This window comes from Chlorocebus sabaeus, chromosome 3 (genome assembly GCF_047675955.1).
Source record: "Chlorocebus sabaeus isolate Y175 chromosome 3, mChlSab1.0.hap1, whole genome shotgun sequence".
In the NCBI taxonomy this organism is placed as follows: Eukaryota; Metazoa; Chordata; class Mammalia; order Primates; family Cercopithecidae; genus Chlorocebus; species Chlorocebus sabaeus.
The window spans coordinates 12,055,381-12,078,860 of record NC_132906.1 but is presented as its reverse complement, the minus strand read 5'-3'; the positions used below and the strand labels follow the sequence as shown (position 1 = coordinate 12,078,860).

General features: G+C 41.3%; 1 protein-coding gene across 12 annotated transcripts in view; it reads left to right on the top strand.

Annotated features, from left to right (window-relative positions):
* Positions 1-23,480, top strand: part of STARD13 (StAR related lipid transfer domain containing 13) — a 550,191-nt gene that overhangs the window by 451,251 nt on the left and 75,460 nt on the right. Inside the window, exon 1 of one of the 12 annotated variants that reach the window (XM_007960088.3) lies at positions 15,031-15,242. The exons of 10 other annotated variants lie outside the window; for them this stretch is intronic. In XM_007960088.3, the coding sequence (XP_007958279.2) occupies positions 15,098-15,242 (145 nt within the window). In that variant the 5' untranslated portion in view covers positions 15,031-15,097. Of the gene's footprint in view, positions 1-15,030; positions 15,243-23,480 lie in introns of those variants that run through there. One more of the 12 variants, XM_073013280.1, reaches the window with a different exon arrangement.

Sequence of the window (23,480 nt, the reverse complement as noted above, 5' to 3'; positions counted from 1 at the left end):
GTTCTGTTTCCAATTCTTGGAATAATACTTAAAGTGCATCCCCGCTAATAGTGGCCCCCCTGAAGCTCTCAGTACAGGGGTCAGAGCCAAGGATTGCTAGTGGGCAGGAACATTTCTCTCTCATCCCCAAAGTGCAGAGAAGCACATTGCTTCTTTAAGCGTGTTTCTAAATGGTCCTGTTTGGCTGTGTTCCATGTGCAACAACTGAGTAAGTGGGTGCAAGTCCTCTGCTTCAGAGAGTTCACTGTTTAAAAGGTGAAGGAGCGCCAACTTCCAAAGTGAGTAGAAACACAGAAATACATATACAGGTAAGTCCCCCAGTAGGGCAACAGCCAAGCGCATATGCAATGTCAGTGGCAGCAGGTTAGGGATAGAAGGAGCAGGGGAAAGTGGAGTCCTGAGAAATTCACTACAGGGAACTTAAGTGTCAGTGACCAGGAGAGCACCTTGAAGTGGTCTCGTTGCTGGTGACGCTTTGGAAGACTGAAGCAGCCTTCACGGGGTTGGCACGGTGGCTCCTGCCTTGCCAAGGGCTTCCACATACAGATGGTGGGTGGCACAGGGACGAGTAGGTCATTTAGCTGAGCTTGAGCTGAGCCAGGCTGGTTAGGGGACCTACATGTGAATGAGAGAGCAAGCTGCTGGCTGAAGAAAGCTTCATTATCCTCCAGCCCCAGGAGCTCCTGGGGGATGGCAAGGAAGGGCATGAGCTCTGTCAGCAGACCACAGGGCTAGAAGGGGGTGTGTACGGTTACCTTCAGCCTCTGTGGGGCCTCTCCAGAGACCTGTTTATTCTGTACTCAGCAAAGGGCAAGAGGATGCTGTCTGAATTTGTTGCTCATGGGCCCAGATTTCAAACATGCTCTACTGCCTCAGCAAAGATTACGCCATAAAAGCTTCTTGGAATTATTGGTTCTCTACTCCCCAAAAGAAAACAGTGATTTAAAACAGTCTCCTGAGAACCACTGTTCTTCCCACACGTGCTTATTATCCTGCATCCTGGGCCATTGGTACTGGGCCCAGCCAATGACTGGCCGTATATACATTATGAGACATGCCTAAGGAGGAGAAACCCAGCAAGCAGATGAGGTACAATTTCTTAAACTAACCGTAAATTACTCCATGAAAAGAACCCTTATGTAACACTGAGGCATCCTGATTAGTGTTCTTTTGGCCTTGCAAGCACCTGAATGAAACCACAAAATAGTTAAACAACAATATTGGGAACTCAGTTTCAATAAAAGCCGTTTATTTTTAGCTGAGGATCAAATTCCAAAATAAGTGAGCTCTCTGTGCCAGGCATTCCAGCAGAGCAGAAGAAGTTATCTTTATCTTTAGAGTTTCTTGTAAAGTCTTCTGCTTCATGCTGGCTTAAACTCTAGCTTTATGTTTCTTTTCAGTTTTGCTGACATTCACTTTGGTGTTGGTGTATTATTTCTACAAAGGACCTAAATGCTTATCTCTTTACAATTCTCCTCCTCCAAAATGCACAGCTAGTCACACTGTATACTTAATGTCAACCAACATTTATTGAGCAACTACTGTATGTAAGGAACTATGAAAAGGAGACAGGCCTATAATATCTTCTCAAGAATATTAGAGTCGTGTCTTGGGGACAGATATGGACACAATTCAAGGAAGAATGATTTTTTTTTTCGTAATCAGAGGCTTAAGGCAACGTACTATGGAGCACATATTTAAATCCAATTCGAAGAATGGAAAAGCTTCATGCGTGATACGAAACGTGGCCTGGAAACAGATTTCACTAGATGGTAAAGTAGGAAACATGCTCAAGATCAAAGGACGTATGTTTGAAAACACAAAGACTTTAAAGTGTTTAATGGGTTCAAAAATAAATGAGTGAACCTCAGCGTGACTATACCTTAGGGATGGATGGAAAGATCACTGCACTGGGAAACGCGATTGGAAAGGGAGACGGGGGCTAGAAGTTTTTAAGGGTCTTAGATGCTATTTAATAAATCACATGTAGTTACTGACAAATTATGAGGAAGGTGGCGATTTTCAACTTTTAATTTAGGATGAATATTTTGGTAGAAAGTGCATCAGAGAAGATGCAGTAGCACCATTTATATGTCCATTGTGATAAACCAACTCTCCATTTATTAAGTATATATTCATTAGATATCTACTGTGTGCTAGGCCCAGTGTTAGACTAGACACAGGAATGAGCAAAACAGGAAAACAAAGTTTCCTGACTCTTGGAGCTTATGCTCTAGTGGGGAAGACGGAGAGTGAATAGCATAAATAAATGAACTATGTTTATTTTAGTGATAACTGATAAAGAGAAGGAATAAAATAGGGAAAGGGGGTATGGAGGTGCGGGAGAAGGGTTAATTTCTGTACATTTTGCAATATATATTCAAGGTCATTAAGGAAGGCCTCTTGGAGAAGGAGCTTGAGGGAAGACCTGAAGGAAGGAGGCTTCAGGCAGAGTCTCTAAATGTCTGGAGTAAGCCCGTGTCAAGCAGAGAGGAAAGATAGGTAGGGCCAAGGCTCTGATGCCGGGTGAGCCTGGGATGCTCACAGGTTGACTGGTAAGTTAGGCGGTGTGGGCAGAAGAGGGAAAAGAAGAGAAACAAAGCATCCCTTAGTGACTGTGGGCTTGGTTAATAAAGAACAAGTCAAAGATGACAGGTTTTTTTTCCTGGATGGTTTAGGTTGACATATTTGGTGTTGAAATAGCTTTTCTTCTGTTTTGTTTTTTGAGATGGAGTCTCACTCCGTCACCCAGGCTGGAGTGCAGTGGCGTGATCTCAGCTCACTACAACCTACACCCCCTGGGTTCAAGGGATTCTCCCGCCTCAGCCTGCCAAGTAGCTGGGACTACAGGCATGTGCCACCGTGCCCGGCTAATGTTTTTGTATTTTTAGTAGAGACAGAGTTTCACCATAGTGGAAGGTCTTGATCTCCTGACCTCATGATCCGCCCACCTCGACCTCCCAAAGTGCTGGGATTACAGGCGTGAGCCATCGCACCCGGCCTGAAACAGCTTTTGTAAGATGGTCTTGGTGACCTCATCAAGGAAGAGGGGAAGTCAGCTAAGAGTCAGCAGCCGGGGATTGGAATTCAGTGGCAACGTTTTGGATTAGCTCCTGGGAGGAACAGGAAAAGGATCTAACTAGATACAAATATAAGGACTGATGAGCAGGGTGTTGGCTGTATCGTGGCTTGCTGATCCATCAGGCAAGCATACATTAGCACTTACTGCGTCAGCAGCAGCACTGTGTCGAATGCTGGGCAGACCGAAGTGGAATCAGCTCGCTGATGGAGAGGAAAGAGAATATTTACAAATATATAAAGTTTGTTCCTTCACCAGGTCTGAGAGAATGAGATAGCATAAATATTTAACTCTGACAATAAACCCACTTGTGATACAAACAAGTTTTATTGGGCTGACTCTTAAAAGGTCCATTAAACACACACACACACACACATACACACACACACAACTCTCTTCCTTTGTCTATAGAGATAACTCAGCACCAATAGCTCTATTCTTCAATAATTAACCCCACCTAAATCTGTCTGTAGAACTGAGTTTTCAACCAGTGTGCTTACAGGGTACCTCACGTGGGATATGAGTGTGCTCTGAACTGGTAATAGGTGTGCTGAAAATATTGACCTCCTCTGTCTTGGGCTGGCTGAGCAGGACCTGGGGCGACCAAAGGCTTGGGCTTCCCGTAGCCTAGCTTATCCCAGCATGCAGTACAAACACAACGTGTATGCCATGTGTGAAAAAGGCTGGGAAGCAGGCAGTGTGGCCACTCTGTATTCATTTCCCCGGCACAGTGACCCCAGCCTTTTTTGAATATACACTCATATCAGTAACAAAATCTTGAGCAGTCCTCCCAATATATCTTTATGTATTTTATAAGTTATATGCAGTTCTACTATCATTAATATCTCAAGTCATAAAGGCCAAAGTTCATCAATAATTATGTAAATCTCTATTTCAAATTGTCTTCCAGACAATTTTACACTAGTTCAGTTGGCTTCTTGTCTGGTCTAAATCTATGTTCATCATTGTTGCCTTGTAGATGTGACTGTTAACAGAGCCAGTACTAGGAGTAGGGAAATTTCAGCTTCGTCTCTTTCTTGTTGGCTACTCGTTGCTGGTAATTAATATTTTCTCCTTGTGGTTCCTCTGCAAGAATCTTTTTAAGTTGCCTCTCCATTTTGTGGGGATTAGTTTGGTTAAAGATAAGCAATGTAGCTCATAGTCTGTCATAGTCTGTCAATAGTCTGTCAATCAAGTCCATGTCGGCTGCTGCACATCATGATGTAGGGCAGTACTGAAAGCAAGCGTGGAGGTAAGATTGCTGGGGTCAATCTTCTCTACTGTATAATCCGCATCCTCCCTCCCAGAGACCACCAGCAGGCTGGCAGCTCCAGTGAGGGCACCTCCTATCATATCCTGATATTGTATACTGGCATAACAATTTATTTCTTTAAAAATATTTATTTTGTTTTTATTTATTATTATTATTATTATTGAGATGGAGTCTCACTTCATTGCCCAGGCTGGAGAGTGGTGGCGCAACCTCAGCTTACTTTGTCTCCCAGGTTTCAGTGATTCTTGTGCCTCAGCTTCCTGAGTAGCTGGGATTACAGGCATGCGTCACCACACCCGGCTAATTTTTGTTGTCTTAGTAGAGTTGGGGTTTCGCCATGTTGGCCAGGCTGGTCTTGAACTCCTGACCTCAAGTGATCCACCCACCTCGGCCTCCCAAAGTGCTGGGATTACAGGCATGAGCCACCGTGCCCAGCCTAATTCTTTAAAAATATTTTAGAATATTTTAATTCAATATTTTAAACACAGATAACATTTCTCATCTAATCATCTGAACCCTATTTTGGAGACCATTGTTCTTATGTCCTCTAAGTGTCTATTACCTCCCTTCTTAACCAAATGGAGAAAGCTTTTAGTTGTTATGTGTGTCCCATCTGCCAACCACAGTTCAGATTACCTCATTTCATCCTCACAGCCACCCTTTGAGGGAGAGTGATTGTCTCCATTTTACAGATGAAAAAACTGAGGCTCAGAGGGTTTATTAACTTCTCCAGGTTGGCATTGCTTGTAAGAAAGAGAGACAGATTTGAAACATATGATCTTTCCCATCTTAACTACTGCCTTCCTTCTCTTAGGGCTTGGGGTAATTTCCATTCTTGTGTCTAAAGAACTAAGTCCTGGAAAATAATGAATTTTCAGATCTCAAGACACGCTTTACGATAATACTGTCGTGGGTGCTACGTGTCGGCTTCCTGGCTAAAATTGCAGCATCGTTATGACTGCTTTCTGTCCATGCGGCAAATCTGGTTGCTATGGTATCCTTCACCACAGAGAAATACTTGTCAGCTCCAGGTGGCTGGAACACCACACAGGCTTACTGATAGTGAGAACACGAGCAATGATTCAGTGAATTACAGGATACTCTCCTGAGAGAAAAATGTGGTCCCCGGGGACTTTGATGAAGTAGGCTAGAGATGTTCACTTTGTATTTTTCCCGCTACATAACTTCAACTTTAGTCAGTTGAGTTACAGACAGAGTGGCTAAATCTGCAAAGATGTCAATAACAGGGGATTACAGAAATAGCGTTCCTTCCGGGGGGGAAGGAATATATTGCATTAAAATAAATGAATGTGTTGACCTAGTCAAATTAAATTGCCATATCCAAAGTAGTGGCAGATTAGGCATTTTAATTGTTGGTCATTGATTTAAATCATCTCCTGAGTCAGAATGTATTCTCATTGAACATGATTACATCCAGATAATGTTTTCTTCCAGTAAGAGAGAAAAAACAAAGGAAAATAAATAAAACACAGTTCACTAGAATCTCATAAAAGTTCTTGCACAAGAAGTGAAGTAGCATGGGAAAATATGAGTTCTTTTACAAAAACAAGTTTTTCCTTGAAGTCACTGGAAGATTGCTGTTCACATAACATATTGGTATGTGTATATGTTTATACAAGAGGGGGCTGCAGCCCCAGGAAAATGTCAATCAAAGTCTCTATGGTAGCTGTGGTCATTTTAAAAAATGACTAACAGCATATATAATCTCCTTTCAATAACACAGTGAGTTGTTCATTTCTGATTTTTTAAAAATTCATTTTCACTTTCTCCAAAGAAGCCCATATCTGAGGGTTGAGAATCATGTTTCTTTTTGTCTTAATTCTTCACTATTTTGAATTTGTTTGATATTCTGCCAAATGCAAGCAAAGCATTATAGCATTGAAAAGTTTTCTATTAAAAAACATGACAAATTATATCTAGTTTATATTAAAGCAATTTCATTCTGTGCTAAATGCCTTAAAATATGATGTTTAAGTATAAACTTACTTTTAAGTCAAAAACAAATGCTGATTAACCTTTTTAAAATATTCTTACCATGAAAGAATCTGCATTTACAACGTATGTAAATCAGGGATTTTTTTTTTTAAGATTCAGTCAAAACTTTTTTTAATGAAAACATTAGTCCCCTTAGTAAACTGAAGTTCATAGCAGAATGTTTCCATGATGAATATTAACCATCTCTCCTTACTTAAATTATTTACCAAAATTCATTTAATACACAGTTTTAAAGGTGTTTTTGAAGTGAAGTATATTTATGGTTCAAATATCATCGAATGAAAATGTGGTATTAGGCATGGGCTGTGTTCATTGCCTTCTTCTCCGTGTGACTTTTCTGCTAAGTTGAGTCCATTGAATCTAAGTCCAGATTGAGGCAAGAAGGGCTAGAAGAGTATGCATGTACCTAGCAAATACTCTGTCTTTCTTTTTCCCTATGTAAGTGAAATAAGCTCTAACACTCCTTGAGGTCTCTGGGATCATTCTGGACTAGTTTGTAACAGGAAAAAAACAACATGAAAACCTCAGCTTAAAGGGCCTTTTCTTCTTTTGCTTCAGCTCTAAAAGAAAAAAATGCATAATCCTATTACACTTAGTTATCAGCGCGGCTTGAAATCCTGACTGCCTTGATAATCACCATGGAGCCGTGTGCCGCTTAGCTGGTAGAGAGCTAAATTCAATTCATAGTACAGATGACGGGATACACCTCCTCATTTATTTTACTGATCTCTACACTTTCTCCTGTCCTCCAAGTTAAGATCATTTTTGTTTTGTTTTGTTTTCCTGCTGCAAATACCATGTCACAGCCAACAAAAACACTACAGCAAGGCAGCTCTGAGCAGCATGGCTTTGAGGAAAGGTGGGAGGCACTGGGCTTCTCTGTGTCTGGGTTTGAATCCTGACACTGTCACTGGTTGCGTTCACGCCTTCCGACTGTTTTGTCGCTGGTTGTGTTCTAAGCGTCCAGTTGCTCATCTCCAAAATGGCAACGGTAATGTCCACCTGAGTGTCATGAGGGTGAGAGATAATACAGTGAAGAGCCTCGAGCTGTGCTCTGTCTGGGTGTTTGTCCAACAACAAACCATTATGTTATGTTGTCATTGTTACTGTTTCTCACCTCTTAAAAAGCTCTTAAAGACCATTCTGACTGGAAATAGTGTTCCCACCTAGAACCTTCTGCAAGGAGTCAAGATGTTTGATGGTTCAACTTTTCCTTCTTCTTCTAATCATTAACAACTTTCATTTTCATTAAGCCCCGCTGTATAGATGAGCTCCTTTCTTACTACTCATACTACATGGTGCAGTGGTGAACATGTGTGTTTAGTGGCTGATTAAAGTATGAATCAATAAATGAAGAAATTATGTGAGGAATTATTTGTCCTTTCTTCGGTTGCATTTTTGTTTATAATTTATACCCTCCTTCTTTTAAAAAGATGTTTTAAAAGCTTTGCCATTTTCTCATCCCCTCATTCCCATTTAGTTATGAATGAGGGCTAGAATTGGAGCAAAAGGCATGGTTTGAGTTCCAGGATCCCATCTGTGATCCCATCCTTGGGCACCTCATTGAACCTCCCTGATCCTAGTTTCTTCCTCCATAAGATGGGAATGGTAAAACCTTTTTTTTTTTTTTTTTTTGAAACAGAGTTTCACTCTTGTCCCCCAGGCTGGAGTTCAATGGTACAATCTTGGCTCCCAAGCAGCTGGGATGACAGGCATGCGCCACCCACACCCAGCTAATTTTGTAGTTTTAGTAGAGATGAGGTTTCTCCATTTTAGTCAGGCTGGTCTTGAACTCCCGACCTCAGGTGATCTGCCCACCTCAGCCCCCCAAAGTGCTGAGATTAAAGGCATGAGCCACTGCGCCCCGCTGGGAATGGTAATACCTTTTTAAAAGCTCTTGTGAGGTCAAGTGAGCCATTGCACATAAAGCATTTCGCATCACGCCTGACACCTGATATCAACAATAACAATGCAGATACCTTTAAGCAGAATATTTGAATGGCATATGCATATGAGAATTAGAAAAAGGATTGAATGGCTTTCATGGGTCCTATAAACTTTCCTCATACAACTTATATCAGGGCAAATACTCTTGAATATGCATTAAAAAGCCTGCAACATTCTCACAAATTCCACAAATTCAACAAATTCCAATAACAACTGTGGATGATTGTGATTAACTAAGGAATAGGAGAAGGAAAATTGTCGACATACTGTTTTAGCTTCTAAGTAGCATATTCCCTGTTTAGTAAGTACTGCAATTAGAGCCAGTGTTTATCTCCAAACTACAAAATGCAAAAAGCTCTAGAAATTTTTTTTTGTTGTCTTTTCAGTAGTGACTATTTCATGAGTTGCCAACAAGTTTTACTATGCCACTGTGTGCCTAACACCGGGTCAAGTGCTGTGGGAACTGTCGAAAAACAGACTCCAGCTCACAGACTCCTGTAACCTGATTTCAGAGAAAGCCATCCAAGGCCATGTGCACCAAGGGCCAGATTGCCCGGCTGATTTGAGGCTGGCTGCAGTCTGAAGCCATTTCTCCAGCCGTTTTAATAACTGTCTTACAATAACTGACTGCCTTGCAAAATGCAGCTTTATTTATCTCCCAGTATCAGAATCCTGCCTGCCTTCTCATTTTTATTAGAATTGGATTACAAAACAGGGAGAAATCACCACGTTACATTTAAGAATAAAATTGAAAATGAATAATCCGTTGAGGCTGATGTCAGGGACAAAGACATTGCTGAGGCTGTGGTCTTAGATGTTTAGCTAGCTGTGTCAGAGACCACAGTATGAAATTCATAAACCATTCGGATTAGAGCTCATCCACCATGCTTTCCTAGCAACAAAGTGTGAGGGCAATCTTCACTTTCCTCCAATGTTCATGTGGATTGTTTTGGATTCAGTTAGCAACATTGTGGCTTTTGTCTATAATCGCATAGCCAGGACGTTGGTGTGTGGTTGACCTTCTCTGGAGTCCTGTGACGTTGTTCCAAAGAGACATTAATGTCGCTGACTTCAACACAACGTTTCATCTTAGAAATCACAGGATTGTAGAGCATTAAAAGCATTATCAGACTCTAAAAGAGCCCTCATTTTACTGGTGAGAAAATTAAAATCAGATAGGGTAAAGTTTTGTGCCCAAGGTTATACAACTAACTAGCCACGTTGTTAATAAACCTTTCGGTAATAATAATAGGTAGGGGCTGTGACCAACCAAGTATTAAATCAATTTTTTTTTTTTTTTTTTTTTTTTTTTTTGAGACGGAGTCTTGCTCTGTAGCCCGGGCTGGACTGCAGTGGCCGGATCTCAGCTCACTGCAAGCTCCGCCTCCCGGGTTTACGCCATTCTCCTGCCTCAGCCTCTGGAGTAGCTGGGACTACAGGCGCCCGCCACCTCGCCGGGCTAGTTTTTTGTATTTTTAGTAGAGACGGGGTTTCACCGTGTTAGCCAGGATGGTCTCGATCTCCTGACCTCGTGATCCGCCCGTCTCGGCCTCCCAAAGTGCTGGGATTACAGGCTTGAGCCACCGCGCCCGGCCTTAAATAAAAAGCATTCGGAAGTTACTTAACTTACCATCTAATAATCCATAGTGGGACGATCATAAAAGCTGCCCAAATGAAAAATACACTTAAAAAGCTGAAAACTCTATGTATAGTTTTTGACATGACCTTACTTTAGTAATTGTTTATGTTGTAACTTATTAAAATAAACATACCTTGTGAATTGTTTACAAAATCCCAACATCTTTTTGGAAACAAGTATAATGAGGCATTGTAGTAATACTTGGTATTTTGTTTTTATGTTTTTGAATGCTGATATTTTGGGGTTTTTTTGTATGCTGGTATTTTTAAGACTGTGTAATTTATATTGAGTACTTTAATAAACAGGTGTAGTGACTGGGCACCATGGCTTACACCTGTAATCCCAGCACTTTGGGAGGCCGAGGCCAGCGGATCACAAGGTCAGGAGTTCGAGACCAGCCTGGCCAACATGGTGAAACTCCATCTCTACTAAAATACAAAAATTAGCCAGGTGTGGTGGTGTGTGCCTGTAATCCCAGCTACTCAGGAGGCTGAGGCAGGAGAATCGCTTGAACCCGGGAGGCGGAGGTTGCAGTGAGCCAAGATTGTGCCATTGCACTCCAGCCTGGGTAATAGAGTGAGATTTGGTCTCAAAAAAAAAAAAAAAAAGAAAGAAAGAAAAAAGGAAAAGAATAAGAAATGGGTGCAGTATTCCAATAGTATATCATTTATTTTTCATCTCTCGTGGTGGTGGTGCTAAGAACGACATGCTTAAAAACCCTTGAGGTTTTATTTTCATGACTGTCCCAGTAAATCCTTAAAATATATTTTATTATTTTTTTTGAGACAGGGTCTTGCTCTGTGACCCTGGCTGGAGTACAGTGATGGGATCATAGCTTACTGCATCTTCTACCTCCCAGGCTCAAACAATCCTCCCACTTCAGCCTCCCGAGTAACTAAAGCCACATCCAGGCTAAATTTTTTTCATTTTTTTTTTGGTAGAGACAGAGTTTCATTGTGTTGCCCAGGCTGGTCTTGAACTCCTGGGCTCCAGTGACCCCTGTCTCATTGGCCTTCCAATGTGCTGGGATTACAGGCGTGAGCCATCACACCCAGCCTATCCTTAAAACATTTTTAACTAAACCAGATTTAGGATAAAATAAAGCCCAAATTGGTATTCACTAGCCATGATAGACCTTTAGCCAAATATTTAGTCATCGATTAATGTGAACTTCCTGGGTGATTTTAGGGTATCTAGTGTAATGAGAAGGTTGTTTTGTCCCAAAGGGGATCAGGAAGCTAAATTTTAAAATCACATAAATCTAGAGTTAAGTTTGGGATCATCATTTTTACAGTAGTATATAAAATGGCTTAGGGTGGGCTGCGGTTGAAAGTAAGATACTGTTTCAGGTGGTACATTTCAGTCAGTGACTTCTGCTGAACTCCTGCTAGAAACTGGGATCACCCAGGCGAGGACGAACACAGGGAGGACAGGGGATAGAGGACCATTTTGTACATGGGAGAGTAACAGAGCCAAGCAGGAAACTGTACTTAGATGAACTTGAGAAAGGTGTTGAAGTTTCTGATTAGAGAAATAGCTGTGAACTGGGCCCTGTCCCACAACAAGGGCACCCATATAGAACAGGAAGGGCACACAAACAGGTTCCCTCTTTGTGGAAGGGAGGTTCACATACAGCAGCAAGATGACCAGCTAGAAGTGTCCAGAAGTGCTCCTGCTAGACTATGAAAGTGCCATCAGAAGGACTGGATTTGTTTAGGAACTTTGAAAGGACGACATACCATAGAGTCCCTTCCCTTTCCTCCTGCTTTCCCTCTTTTCTCCTTTTCTCTCTTCCTGCCCTCCTGCTTTTTTCCTGACCTCCTTCCTGCCATTCTTACTTCCTTCTTTCCTTTTTGCTTATAACTGGAAGTTGGTTATATCTAGCCATTAAATACTAGTTTTAAAAGATGCAGCCGCTTTGGAGATTCCAACCAAATTATAAACATCCTTTCTATCACCTCTCAAAAAATACTAAAGTAATTAAAAAAATCTTTGTTTGTAGTTCTTCCTTATGGCTTTATGTGAAGCATCAAGCTATTCATGATATTACTTTTAAGCAATTAAAAGAAATAAAATAAAACATTTCTAAATGACAAAGGAAAAGCATAAATACAAGGCATGAGAGTCATTGACTTATACCTGACAAACACTAAGTGTCTGCCCTAATAAACAATAACAATTAGTTTAAAAAGGAAACACCAAATGTCACTTCACAGCTTAAGCCTAGAAAGCAAAGTTAGCCAGAAAATAGTTACAAAATTCTAAAGATTCCGTGGGTTTTGTTATTAAGGCAAAGTGTCTTTTCATTTGTCATTTTCATCAACTAATCTGACAGATTCTTTATGAAGAAAGCACAGAGCCAGAAAATTGTCCTCACCTGGCCAGTACCTGCTCAGAGGATCTGCCATTAAAGTCCAGATCACCCCAAACTGCTTTTTAAATGCATTTGCTTTTCTAAAAGTGACGAGCAGTGAAACAAACCTATTCAGTCAATTGAAATAGTTATTTCGGGGAGAAAATTGAATCCTTTTCAAAAGAAGCTGTTTCACTATCCTAGTGTGGTATTGAAAGTTGGATGGTTTCCATGAAAACAAAAATGGACATAAAGGACAAAAGAGTTTGTGAGTGATATTTAGAGTGAAGTTGAGTATGTGTGTGTGGGTGGGTGTGTATATGTAGCAGCAGATCATAATCAGAAATTTTTCTCAGAATTAACTCTCTGTGTTCATTTCTTTTTTGTATGACTCATTCAATATTCACTATTCCCATAAATATTGGCCGTACACCTACTCTTTTCCAGGCATATGTGGCCACTGGGGGTTAAAGAAGGCTGAGGTTCCTGTCCCTGAAGTGTTTATCATGGTAACCAACTAAAAGTTTGTTTCCTACTCACATTGGGGGCAGAAGTACTGCTTCACTTCCAGGCCTACTGAAGTTCCGTCACCTCCACATGAAGCTTATAGGTCACCTGGGCACTGGAACATCTGCTGTGGCTAGAGGAGAGCTGGTGGCAGGTCACATGGCAGATTCACCCACCTGCCTTTGACCAGTGCTCTTTCCCATGGCCCAACAACCAGGAAAGCTAGAATCAGAGTCCACTCAAAGGTCTGTCCCATAGTCAGCTGGGTTTTGCCACAACAGTATTTAAAGATGCTTCGTTTAGGTTGGGCGCGGTGGCTCATGTCTATAATCCCAGCACTTTGGGAGGGCCGAGGTGGTCAGATCACTTGAGGTCAGGAGTTTGAGACCAGACTGGCCAACATAGCGAAACCCATCTCTACTAAAAAATACAAAAATTAACCGGGTGTGGTGGCACACGCCTGTAATCCCAGCGACTTGAGAGGCTGAGGCACAAGAATCACTTGAACCTGGGAGGTGGAGGTTACAGTGAGCTGAGATCATGCCACTGCACTCCAGCCTGGGTGACAGATCAAGACTCTGTCTCACAAACTAACTAACTAACTAAATAAATAAATAAATACATAATTTTAAAAAACGATGCTTCATTTAATTTTTTTTTACCATAGTAAAAATATCCTTTTATTAAAAACTGACCTGGAAAGCTAAGACTCATGCACTACATTTAATTAATGAATGGTTAGTGACAAATAAAGACAGAAGTCTCAGTAAAATGCATGCCCATCCAAGCCCTTTCTTTTGAACAAGTCTCAGGTTTGCCCAATCAGACTTTTTAGAAATGTAAGATTGATGAATTTGCTTTTTATTTCTTTCACTCTTCACTCTTTCTGAAGTTGCAAATAAGCAGTAGAAAGTCCATAAGCAGATTCTGGAGGTAAATCAGTTATTAACTAATGCACAGCTCAGATCACGACTGTGACAGCAATGATTATCTCAAAAAAATCAGAAGTGGGCAGTTCTCAGCATCTCCTTGTCTGGCCCTGATAGAGCGGGACCCTTCCCTCTCTTTCCCTGCCTTCCCGGCAGCCCTCTCCCTCTATCATTCTCTTCACATCCCCCAGATCAAGTCTCTTAAACAGAAATGGAAGTTAAGCCACAAGGTTAGAGGACAGGAAGTGACTCAATGATTCCCTGAGGGTCAGGTATGTGGGTAGTGAGAGAAAGAAGGGAGAGAGAATTCCAGATTAGAAAAGTAGCCCGGATGGGAGAGTGATCAGGGCTGGAATTTCAGAGATGACGGTGACATCAGCATTAGTGATACACTCTCCTACACAAGCATTTAAGAACGTTGCTATGAACTACTTCCCACCTATTTTCTTGGCATGCCTAGGAATGCGGGACTTTCTGGCAGATTTAATGGGTAGTTTGGTGGGGTCTAGTGTGCTAATAGAAGCCATTATACCAAAGAGAATTTAAAAACCTAGATTTTAGTAAACTTAAGGTTTTTTTTGTTGTTTTTTTTTTTTGTTGTTGTTGTTGTTTGCTGTTTTGAGACTATTAATCTCAAATACTCTAAATTTGCTGATTTCATTATTCTGTTAGGATGTAAGTGAGATAATGAAGTGGATAATTAATGATATACTCTTTAGGATGTAAATAAAAACTACACTCCACAGAGAAAAGAAGTACCATAAAGCTTAAAAGAGGTCACGAACCTTAGTACCTGCATTATACAATGAGGGTCGTTTTTGTACCAAGGCAAAGGAAGGAAGTCTCTTAGAATCATCATCTTTGCTACTTTTAGTCATCTGTAGAATGTTTTAAAACTGTATTTATGGTCTTAAAGGGCATGTAAGAAAAGATTTGGAAATTTCAAGCAAAAGATTAACCACTGGAATTATGATATAAATCGCACTGTTTCTTTATAAGAAGGGAGTTCTGTTCGCTACTAAAAGACTCTGTTGAGAATGTGAATGAGTGGAACATACCCCACCTTACATTTTAGTCTTCTTTAGGGGTTTGTTTCATTAGAAAGTGTGTGGTTCTTTCTGTTCCAAACAGAATCCTTTTCTCTGGGACTTTATTTTGAGACTGTAATACAAATCCTTGGTGTTCCTTTTTAATGGGAATGAAAACAATGAGGAAAGGAAGTGTGGAGGCTTGGAATCTCAGCTGAGGCTTCGCAGGTCACTGGGGAGCAGTGAGGTTCCTCTCCGCCGTTAGCAACCGGAAACATGAGAGAGGACTATCATCTGCTCCTTGCTCTGAATTTCTTTGAACCTCTATGCTGGAACCCTCCTCAGTTCTCCATGCAAACGTTAACCAAGCCCCTTTGCGGTGCTTGGTGCTGTGCTGGTGTGGAGAATGCAAAGACACTGTCTGTGGTGGGAAACAGAAAGGCAGAGTGAACCAGAAATTCCAGCGCTGGGGTAAGTGCTGGATCAGAAGGGCCTGTGGGTACAAAGGGTAGACCTTTGTGAACTTTTTACTTAGCCTTGCATGGCCTCAGTGGCAGTGGTCAGGTAGTCTGGAAGGACACGGCAGAGAAGATAGAACTAGAGCTGGGAATCAGAGAGGCAGAGAGGAAAAGAATTGGCTAGTCACATAAAGCAGAAGAATGTCATTCTAGACAGAGGGGAAAATACCTATAGGGAACAGAGGATGGGAGTTGGAAGGTCGGTTTTAGGAAACTAAGTCGGTTGGAAGGTCGGTTTTAGGAGTTGTTTAGCTCCACTGCCAACTACTATCAGGGATGTGGGCAGTTGAGACAAAGAAGTATATGTCAGGGACCCATACTGAGCTCAAGAATTTCATAGTGTCCTAGGAAATTTGGATTTTTCTTTGGAGAGATTTGAGAATCATGGAGAATTCTAAGCAAAGGAGAGAGTGATCAGACTTGGGTTTTGTCTCTGAAGTTATCTTTGCATGATGTTGGTAGCACTCCTAAAAAATGCATAAATTGCCTTCAGAACAAAAGGTATCCTGCTATTTTATGGAAATATAGTCAAGAAAGTCTTTATTTTCAAGCACTTTATGTTGCTGAGCAGAGATTCTTCCTTCATCCTGTGATCTTAAGCTTAGCCAACATCAGCCACTGGTGGCCTGTGTGTGTGTGTGTCTCAGTTCTTTAAGGGCTGATACCTGGGTTCACCATAAATGTCTAGAGTGGAGTCAGAATTTGCCTGAACCCCACATTTTCTGGCATGCATGGAGGCTGTTGTTGAAAATAAATAGATCATCTCTCTGAAAATGAGATTTCTCTTTTAAATTTATACCTGAGCCTCTTCAACAAGGCAGCATGGCCAAGAGTGTGTAGAAGCTGCAGAACAGTGCATTTTCTTGGAGCATAGACTTTCCTCAAGTTTGAAGGAAAGCTTTGTTGCACTGAAAGAAGTATGGGCATGTTATATTCCAACTACATATAGGAGGTAATAAATAAATCCATTGGAAGTATCTGTTTATTTTCTTCTGCCATTTGGGTTCATCAGTGGAAATTGTGAAAAGGTATGCATTTTGGTTAATAATAATAGCTCCAATTTTTAAGTGCCTGCTCTGTGTCAAATTACATAATTCATTTTGTTTTACAAATATGAACATAACATCAAGTTCAAATCCCTGTGACAGAGACCAAGATTGCAGCAGTAAACTAAATGCTCTTCCTTGTTCTGGAGTTTCTCACATCCTTACAATGACTCTGAAGAGTATATACAATGTTGTGCACATTTTGCAATGAGGAAACAGACTCTGAGGTGCAATGAGACTTGCTCAGGGACGCATAGAGTAAACTCACACTCAGCCAGCTCCCCATGGCCACTTTCCTCTCTGAAAGATTTTTTAAAATTCCAACTTACCGTGTCTTTCCCCTTATCTGTTCCCACCTTTACTTTCTCCACTAGGGACATCTATTTCTTTCCCCTAGATTTGCCTAGTTTTCTTTCTCTGAAAATCAACAATGGCCATCAACCATCATCAGCAGCAGCAGCCATGCCCATATACAAACTTGTTTGTATCCTCCTAACAACAGCCACAGCAACCCCAACCACCACAGACCTGTCCCTGCTGTTTTCAGATTTACTGAGCTCACGCTGTAACTCTAAAAGAGACAGCAGCCACAGTTATATCTAACAGGACAAGTAAGAATTCAAGATGGCCAGAGATCATAAAGTGGAGGTGGCTATAAGTATCAGAAGGCTTCAGGAAAGGTTTGTTGGAGGAGGTGTCCAACAGGCTACACCTTCAGGAAGGAGAAGTTAAAAGTAGAGAGAAAGGCCTTATAGGCAGGCCCGACTAGTTCAGTGACCCCCAAAACTCATCCCGTTACATCACACATATTTCCTCTTCTCCCGAGAACCAGAATAATCATAGCTGAATGTGGTTACATTTCATGGAAAGGGAGGCATTACTGAACTGTAATTAAAAGCACCCCCACATCTCCTGTTCCCCAGGAATGCCATCTTGGACTGGCTGGATGATTCCCTTGGAGGTGTGAATGGGGTAGCCTGGGGGAACTGGGTTTCCTCCAGGGCATATTCAGGGAGATTTTGCATGGTCCTGACTGGATCAGGCCTCATTCCTGCTCATAAGGTGACCTGATCCTTTGCTCATCACCGGAACTGCCCTCCTTCTCCCAAGTTCCTCCAGATTGGAGATGACTCCCCTCACGAAATCTGACTTCCCAGCACTATTCCAAACCCACATTTGGAAGACCTCCAAGCTTCATGAGATTCCTTGTTATTGATTAAGGCAGGGGTCTGGCACTCAGTCCAACCACAGCCCCAGCAACAGTAGCATCAGGCTTCTCAAATAGAGTGGAACAGAAAGCTATGAAAGCCTGGCATGTGCCCTTTGGCCTCTTTACATCAGACCAGGAGAGAAAAAAGAGAGCAGGAGAGCTTTTTCAGGGGGCAGAAGCTTCCTTTGCAAAAGATCTTTGACCAGCAGCAATGTGCAAGTCCTTTGCAGGGAATAAATCAATGGGCTGCAATCCACTCTGCCTTGAGATTTATGCAGAGCAAGAAAGTCACTCTGAGCTTCTCCTTAATTCAGCACGTCTCGAGCATATGCTGAGCCCCAAGCACTCTGCTCGGCATCAGTGATACAAAGAGTAAATAAGGCAACCTAATGTAAATGACGAGTTGATGGGTGCAGCACACCAACATGGCACATGTATACATATGTAACGAACCTGCACGTTGTGCACATGTACCCTAGAACTTAAAGTATATTAAAAAAAGGCAACCTCTACCCTCGAAGAGCTGTGGTCTAATGGGGGAGAGAGATATGTAACAAGAACATTTCAGTAGAATCTAAGGACCATAATGAATGTGTGAAAGTCCAGAGAATAGCCGAGCTAACCCGGGATACAGGAGATGATGTCTTCGCTAAATCTTGATAGAGATAAATGTGAGCAAGTCAGGAGGTAAAAAGGGAGAGGAATGTGACAGATGGAGAGGAAACAGTGTAAGCACAAGTCTGGGATATGCAACAGCGGCCTGGGACTGGGGATCTCCAGGCAGCTTCACATGACTTCTCCTGAGCTCCAGAAGCACACAGAGGCCAGGCCAGGAGGCACTGTGGGCCGTGGTGATGGGCTGACACTTTATTCTGCAGGTGACAGGGAGACATGCAGGCGTTTGAAGGAGAATGAACATAGTTTCACATTAGAGATTCAAGGAAGGCAAGAACTGAAGCAGGGGGAGCTATTGGGTTCCGTTGCAAAAGTCCTGGTTTAGACAAAATGGGGGTCTAAACCAAGCACCATAAATGTCTAGAGTGAAGTCAGAATTTACCTGAAGCGCACATTTTCTGGCATGCATGGAGGCTGTTGTTGAAAATAAATAGATCGTCTCTCTGAAAATGAGATTTCTCTTTTAAATTTATACCTGAGCCTCTTCAACAAGGCAGCATGGCCAAGAGTGTGTAGAAGCTGCAGAACAGTGCATTTTCTTGGAGCATAGACTTTCCTCAAGTTTGAGGGAAAGCTTTGTTGCATTGAAAGAAGTATGGGTATGTTATATTCCAACTACATATAGGAGGAAATAAATCCATTGGAAGTATCTGTTTATTTTCTTTGTGTAAGCTCATCCAGCCCACGGCCCCAGGCCACTTGCGGCCCAGGATGGCTTTGAATGTGGCCCAATACAAATTTGTAAATTTTCTTAAAACATTTTGAGATTTCTTAGGTAATTTTTTTTTTTTTTTTTTTTTTTTTTAGCTCATCAGCTATGATTAGTGTTAGTGTATTTTATGTGTGGCCCAAGACAATTCTTGTTCCAATGTGGTCCAGGGAAGCCAAAAGATTGGACACTTCTGGTAAACCAAGGCCAGGAGACAGAGGTGGGGAGGAAGGTAGAAGTTTAAGAAATATATTTGAGTCAAATTCAGCAGGTCCTGGGGTTGTGTGATGAGAATATGGGGGGACTGGAAGAGAGAGGATGAATCGAAGAAGACCCTCAAGTGTCAGACTCGTAGAACTGTGTTCCATTTTTACATTAATATATTTTACCAGATACATCTCATATAACTGAGTGTTGTCTAGACAGTGTTTTTAAACTGACGGGTGATGAAGTCAGTGGATATGACTGGTAATTCTGAATAGGAAAGCATAGAACAGAAAAATGCCAGATCTCCTTGCATACATAAAGTGCAGCTATTGTTTTGTGAAACTTTGCTTCAGTCTATGTGTGTATGATGTGCGTACATGTGTGGGTGTGTGCATGTTCACAACTATATGAAATTTATTTCTTACTAAAGATTGTGATCAAAATATTTGAAAGTCCTGGGATATTCTTTTTCTATGGTTATGATTAATTATTCTCAGATATGACTATGCCTCAGTCAGGTTAAGATGATCTTAAAAAGGGAAACCGATTCTTTTGTGGGAAAACAGGGAAATCTGTTCTCACTACTCTTCTTCCAAGACCAAATCTCCCATCACTCTGTGCACTTGGAACTCCTAAGGATTCCATCCAGAGAGAAAGGGAAAGATTGGAGCCAGCAGAAGCAACAATCCCAGTCAGTGCCAGGACAATGTCAAATGCCCCACCCTTCAGAAAACAGTAGCAATATCGAGATACCCAGACATTGCTGCCCACGAATAGCCGTGTCCCTCAGAGGCAGAATCAGAACTAGAAGAATAATGTTACCTTATTTTTCTATGGGGCTTACAGTCTGCAAGGACTTTCACAACACATTTTCCCATATGTACAACATCCTGGTGAGTTTGGAGGAACCTGAATATCTGAGAGATGTTTTGGGTGTTGATTGGCCTTCAGATCTATAAATGTTTTCCTCTTATAGTCATTCATGCATTCAGTCAGCATACTAAATGATAGCCATTTGCAAGACTCGAGGCTAAGAACATGAGATGTAAAGATGCAGTCTGGTTTCCAATCTGGTAATGTGTACCTGCAATGTCAAAATTTAAAAGGATATAAAATCCACATATTTATTTAAGGATGTTTGCAGTTTTACCTAGGATATATTTACAGAATGCATGTGCATGAATATACATGTGTGTGTGTGTGTGTGTGTGTGTGTGTGTGTGTGTGGAAAGACAGAGAGATAGAATATTTATGTCTCCAAATTTCAAAGTCACAAATTGATAGCCCACAGGGAACAGAGCAGGACAAAGCTGATACTCTTTAGGCCTCCAAGGGGCATAGTGTTATCTTCTTCTTGGGCTAAAGGAGAACACCTTAGAGGTAGAATAAATACACACATTTGATGAAAGCTATGTAACCTCAGGAAAAACAAGAAACACACAACAATGTTTGCATACAAAGGGTTTCCCAGGCCTCTCAATTATATCTAAAAACCCCAGATAAAGAGCTCTCAGTTTATGCATTAAATTGAGCAAGATAGACTTCATCTCAATTTTTTAAAAAAATTATGTGTTGACATTTACTTGTTCCTTATTTTGGAGAAACAAAAGGTTCAAGGACGGCTTTCTAAATTTTCCATTTGGCACTAGGGATAATTCAAGCAGTCATGGAACATTAATTATAATCATTATATGCATAAGAGCAACACTTTCTTTGTTTTTAAATGTAAATGTATTTAAGTATTTGAAAGATATTTGAATTACTTTCCCTGTCACCTCCTCACAAAGCAGATCCCTGAATATACACCTAGCATGTTTTTCATAGTGAGAATGACCTTGGGAAGCCGACCTGAGAGATTCACAACCTCTTGAGATCAATGACCTTGGACTCCACATTAACCCACAACTTCTCCCAGTCGTTAGTCCACAGGAAGCCCATATCCCTTGCTCACAATTTACTTACTTGTTCAGATTTTTTCTCATAACATGGAAAAATAATCTTCTGAAGACATTTCCCTTAATGAAGCCCATATGTCTGATACAGATTTCTTTCCCAAGGTCCTGGCGTGTTTGGTTATGTTTTAACACATCTTTGCCCTTGAGATCCCCACATATCAGGCATGTGATTGCTAATATTTTACTTATTAACTGGTAAGCACATTGTGAACCATAATCGCAAGACTGTCTTCCCCAGCCTGGTGTTTATATCCTAAAAGTAACAGCCTCTTAGGAGAAGGCTCTTACTGCCATTATCCTAAGGTGTCATATTTCTGAATGTGTCCAAATGTCACATATCCAAAGTGATACATCTCATTTATGACTCTCATTACATGTTGTTAAAGACCACTGCATTGTGTGAAGCATGGCTTCCTGAGATACAGCTTCATTTAACAGAAAGAGTATCATGAAATATTCTGTGCATTGCAGAAAATGAATTGCATGTTAGATACCTGTCATGGGAAGAATCTCCAGGCAGGTTGATGGGTGGCATGTGACCCCAGGGCCCTCCTGCAGGCACAGAGCGGGGAGCCTGAGAATCTACTTCCAAGAAGGCTGTGAGTTCACATGAATCTCAGCTCCAAATTCATCTGGGGGGAGAATATGGGTTGTTTATGGCAGAAACGTGTGGCTAACCTTCTTCTGCCTTCTTCTGAATCTCACCTCAACTGCAAGACTTTTCCTGGTCACCTTATCCAAAATGCCCCCTCCTGCTCTGAGACCCAGAGGATAATGTCCTGTTCTGCAGGGCTTTTGCTTTCTTTGGTTGTAGTAGTGCCTGGATGGGTCTTTGTCTATCCCTGCTTGGCTTAAAGACCTACAGGGTAGGACCCACTGCCCACAGCCTTGCATTCACCTTCAGCACCTACCAGCAGTCTTTCACAACAGGGGCACCCAGCAGGTGTCTGTTGAATAAATAAGTGAAGACAAATGCCTTCCACTTCTGAATGCCAAATGAAGAGAGCCGAGAAAAGAGAATCAGAGACCATCCATCCGAACCACTATTTTCTAATATGGGAAAGTAACATAAGCACCTCTGCCCTAGTAATAGTAGCAAATACTGTCTCCAGATACTTTACAGAAATGCAATCATTTCATCTTTACAGTAACCCTCTGAGGTAGGTACTCTCGTTTATTCTCATTCTATAGATGAAGAAACTGAGGCATGCTAGAGTTAACCTACCCAGGCCAGGGTCACACAGGTAATGAGAGGTGAATCCAGAATTTTGGACTCACTTCTAACTGCCTGATGCCATGTTTACCCCTCTTGCACCCATTTAGTTCAATTATACCCTCAAATAAAGGAGTATTTTCCAAAAACATTGACAGGTTCTTTTTAAAAAGTTAATCTGTAAAACTAAGTATATGTATTCAATAAGAGTAGAAACTTGAGCTTTATTCCAGAAATAGATATGCCATTGGTTAAGAACAAAATGAAATTAGAATGTATCTTCATTGTAAACTCTCTTTAAAGCAATAATATGAACCCTGTACAAAAATAGTCTTGTCTTAAAGAGTTGCTCTTTTGGTAAATTTGCTAGTTTTACAAATTTGGATCATGTTTTGCTTTTGATTATTTGAAGACTTTTGGGAGTCATATAGACTCCAGATATTCATTTAGTCATTAAAATAAGATGTGGAGATTTTCTTTTTTTTTTTTTTTTTTTTTTTTGAGACGGAGTCTCGCTCTGTCGCCCAGGCTGGAGTGCAGTGGCCGGATCTCAGCTCACTGCAAGCTCCGCCTCCCAGGTTCACGCCATTCTCCTGCCTCAGCCTCCCGAGTAGCTGGGACCACAGGCGCCTGCCACCTCGCCCGGCTAGTTTTTTTTTTTTTTGTATTTTTAGTAGAGACGGGGTTTCACCATGTTAGCCAGGATGGTCTCGATCTCCTGACCTCGTGATCCGCCCGTCTCGGCCTCCCAAAGTGCTGGGATTACAGGCTTGAGCCACCGCGCCCAGCCTTTTTCTTTATTTGGTCTAGTTTCTTTTGTTTTTTGAGTACAACCTTGAAACTCCGGCAACCAGGAAATACCAAGTTATTACATAAAGTAAAATGTATCTTTGAAATTGTCTAAATACATATGCAGAATGTCAAAGACAAGTGAAACAGCTGTTACATAAAATCTCCACTTTGCAGATACCTAAGACATTCAAGAAGGAAGAGGTGGGAATATGGTTCAGGACCTTAGTTTTGAATTTCCTGGCTCCTGTTAGTTTAAGATATCCCTGTAGCATCATTTAAACATAGTTCTGGTACATGAATAAACTTCCATTTGGAATTTCCTTTTTGAAGTCTGCTGAGAATATAAATCAAAACCATATGAGATGTGTCTTAATCCAGAATGTG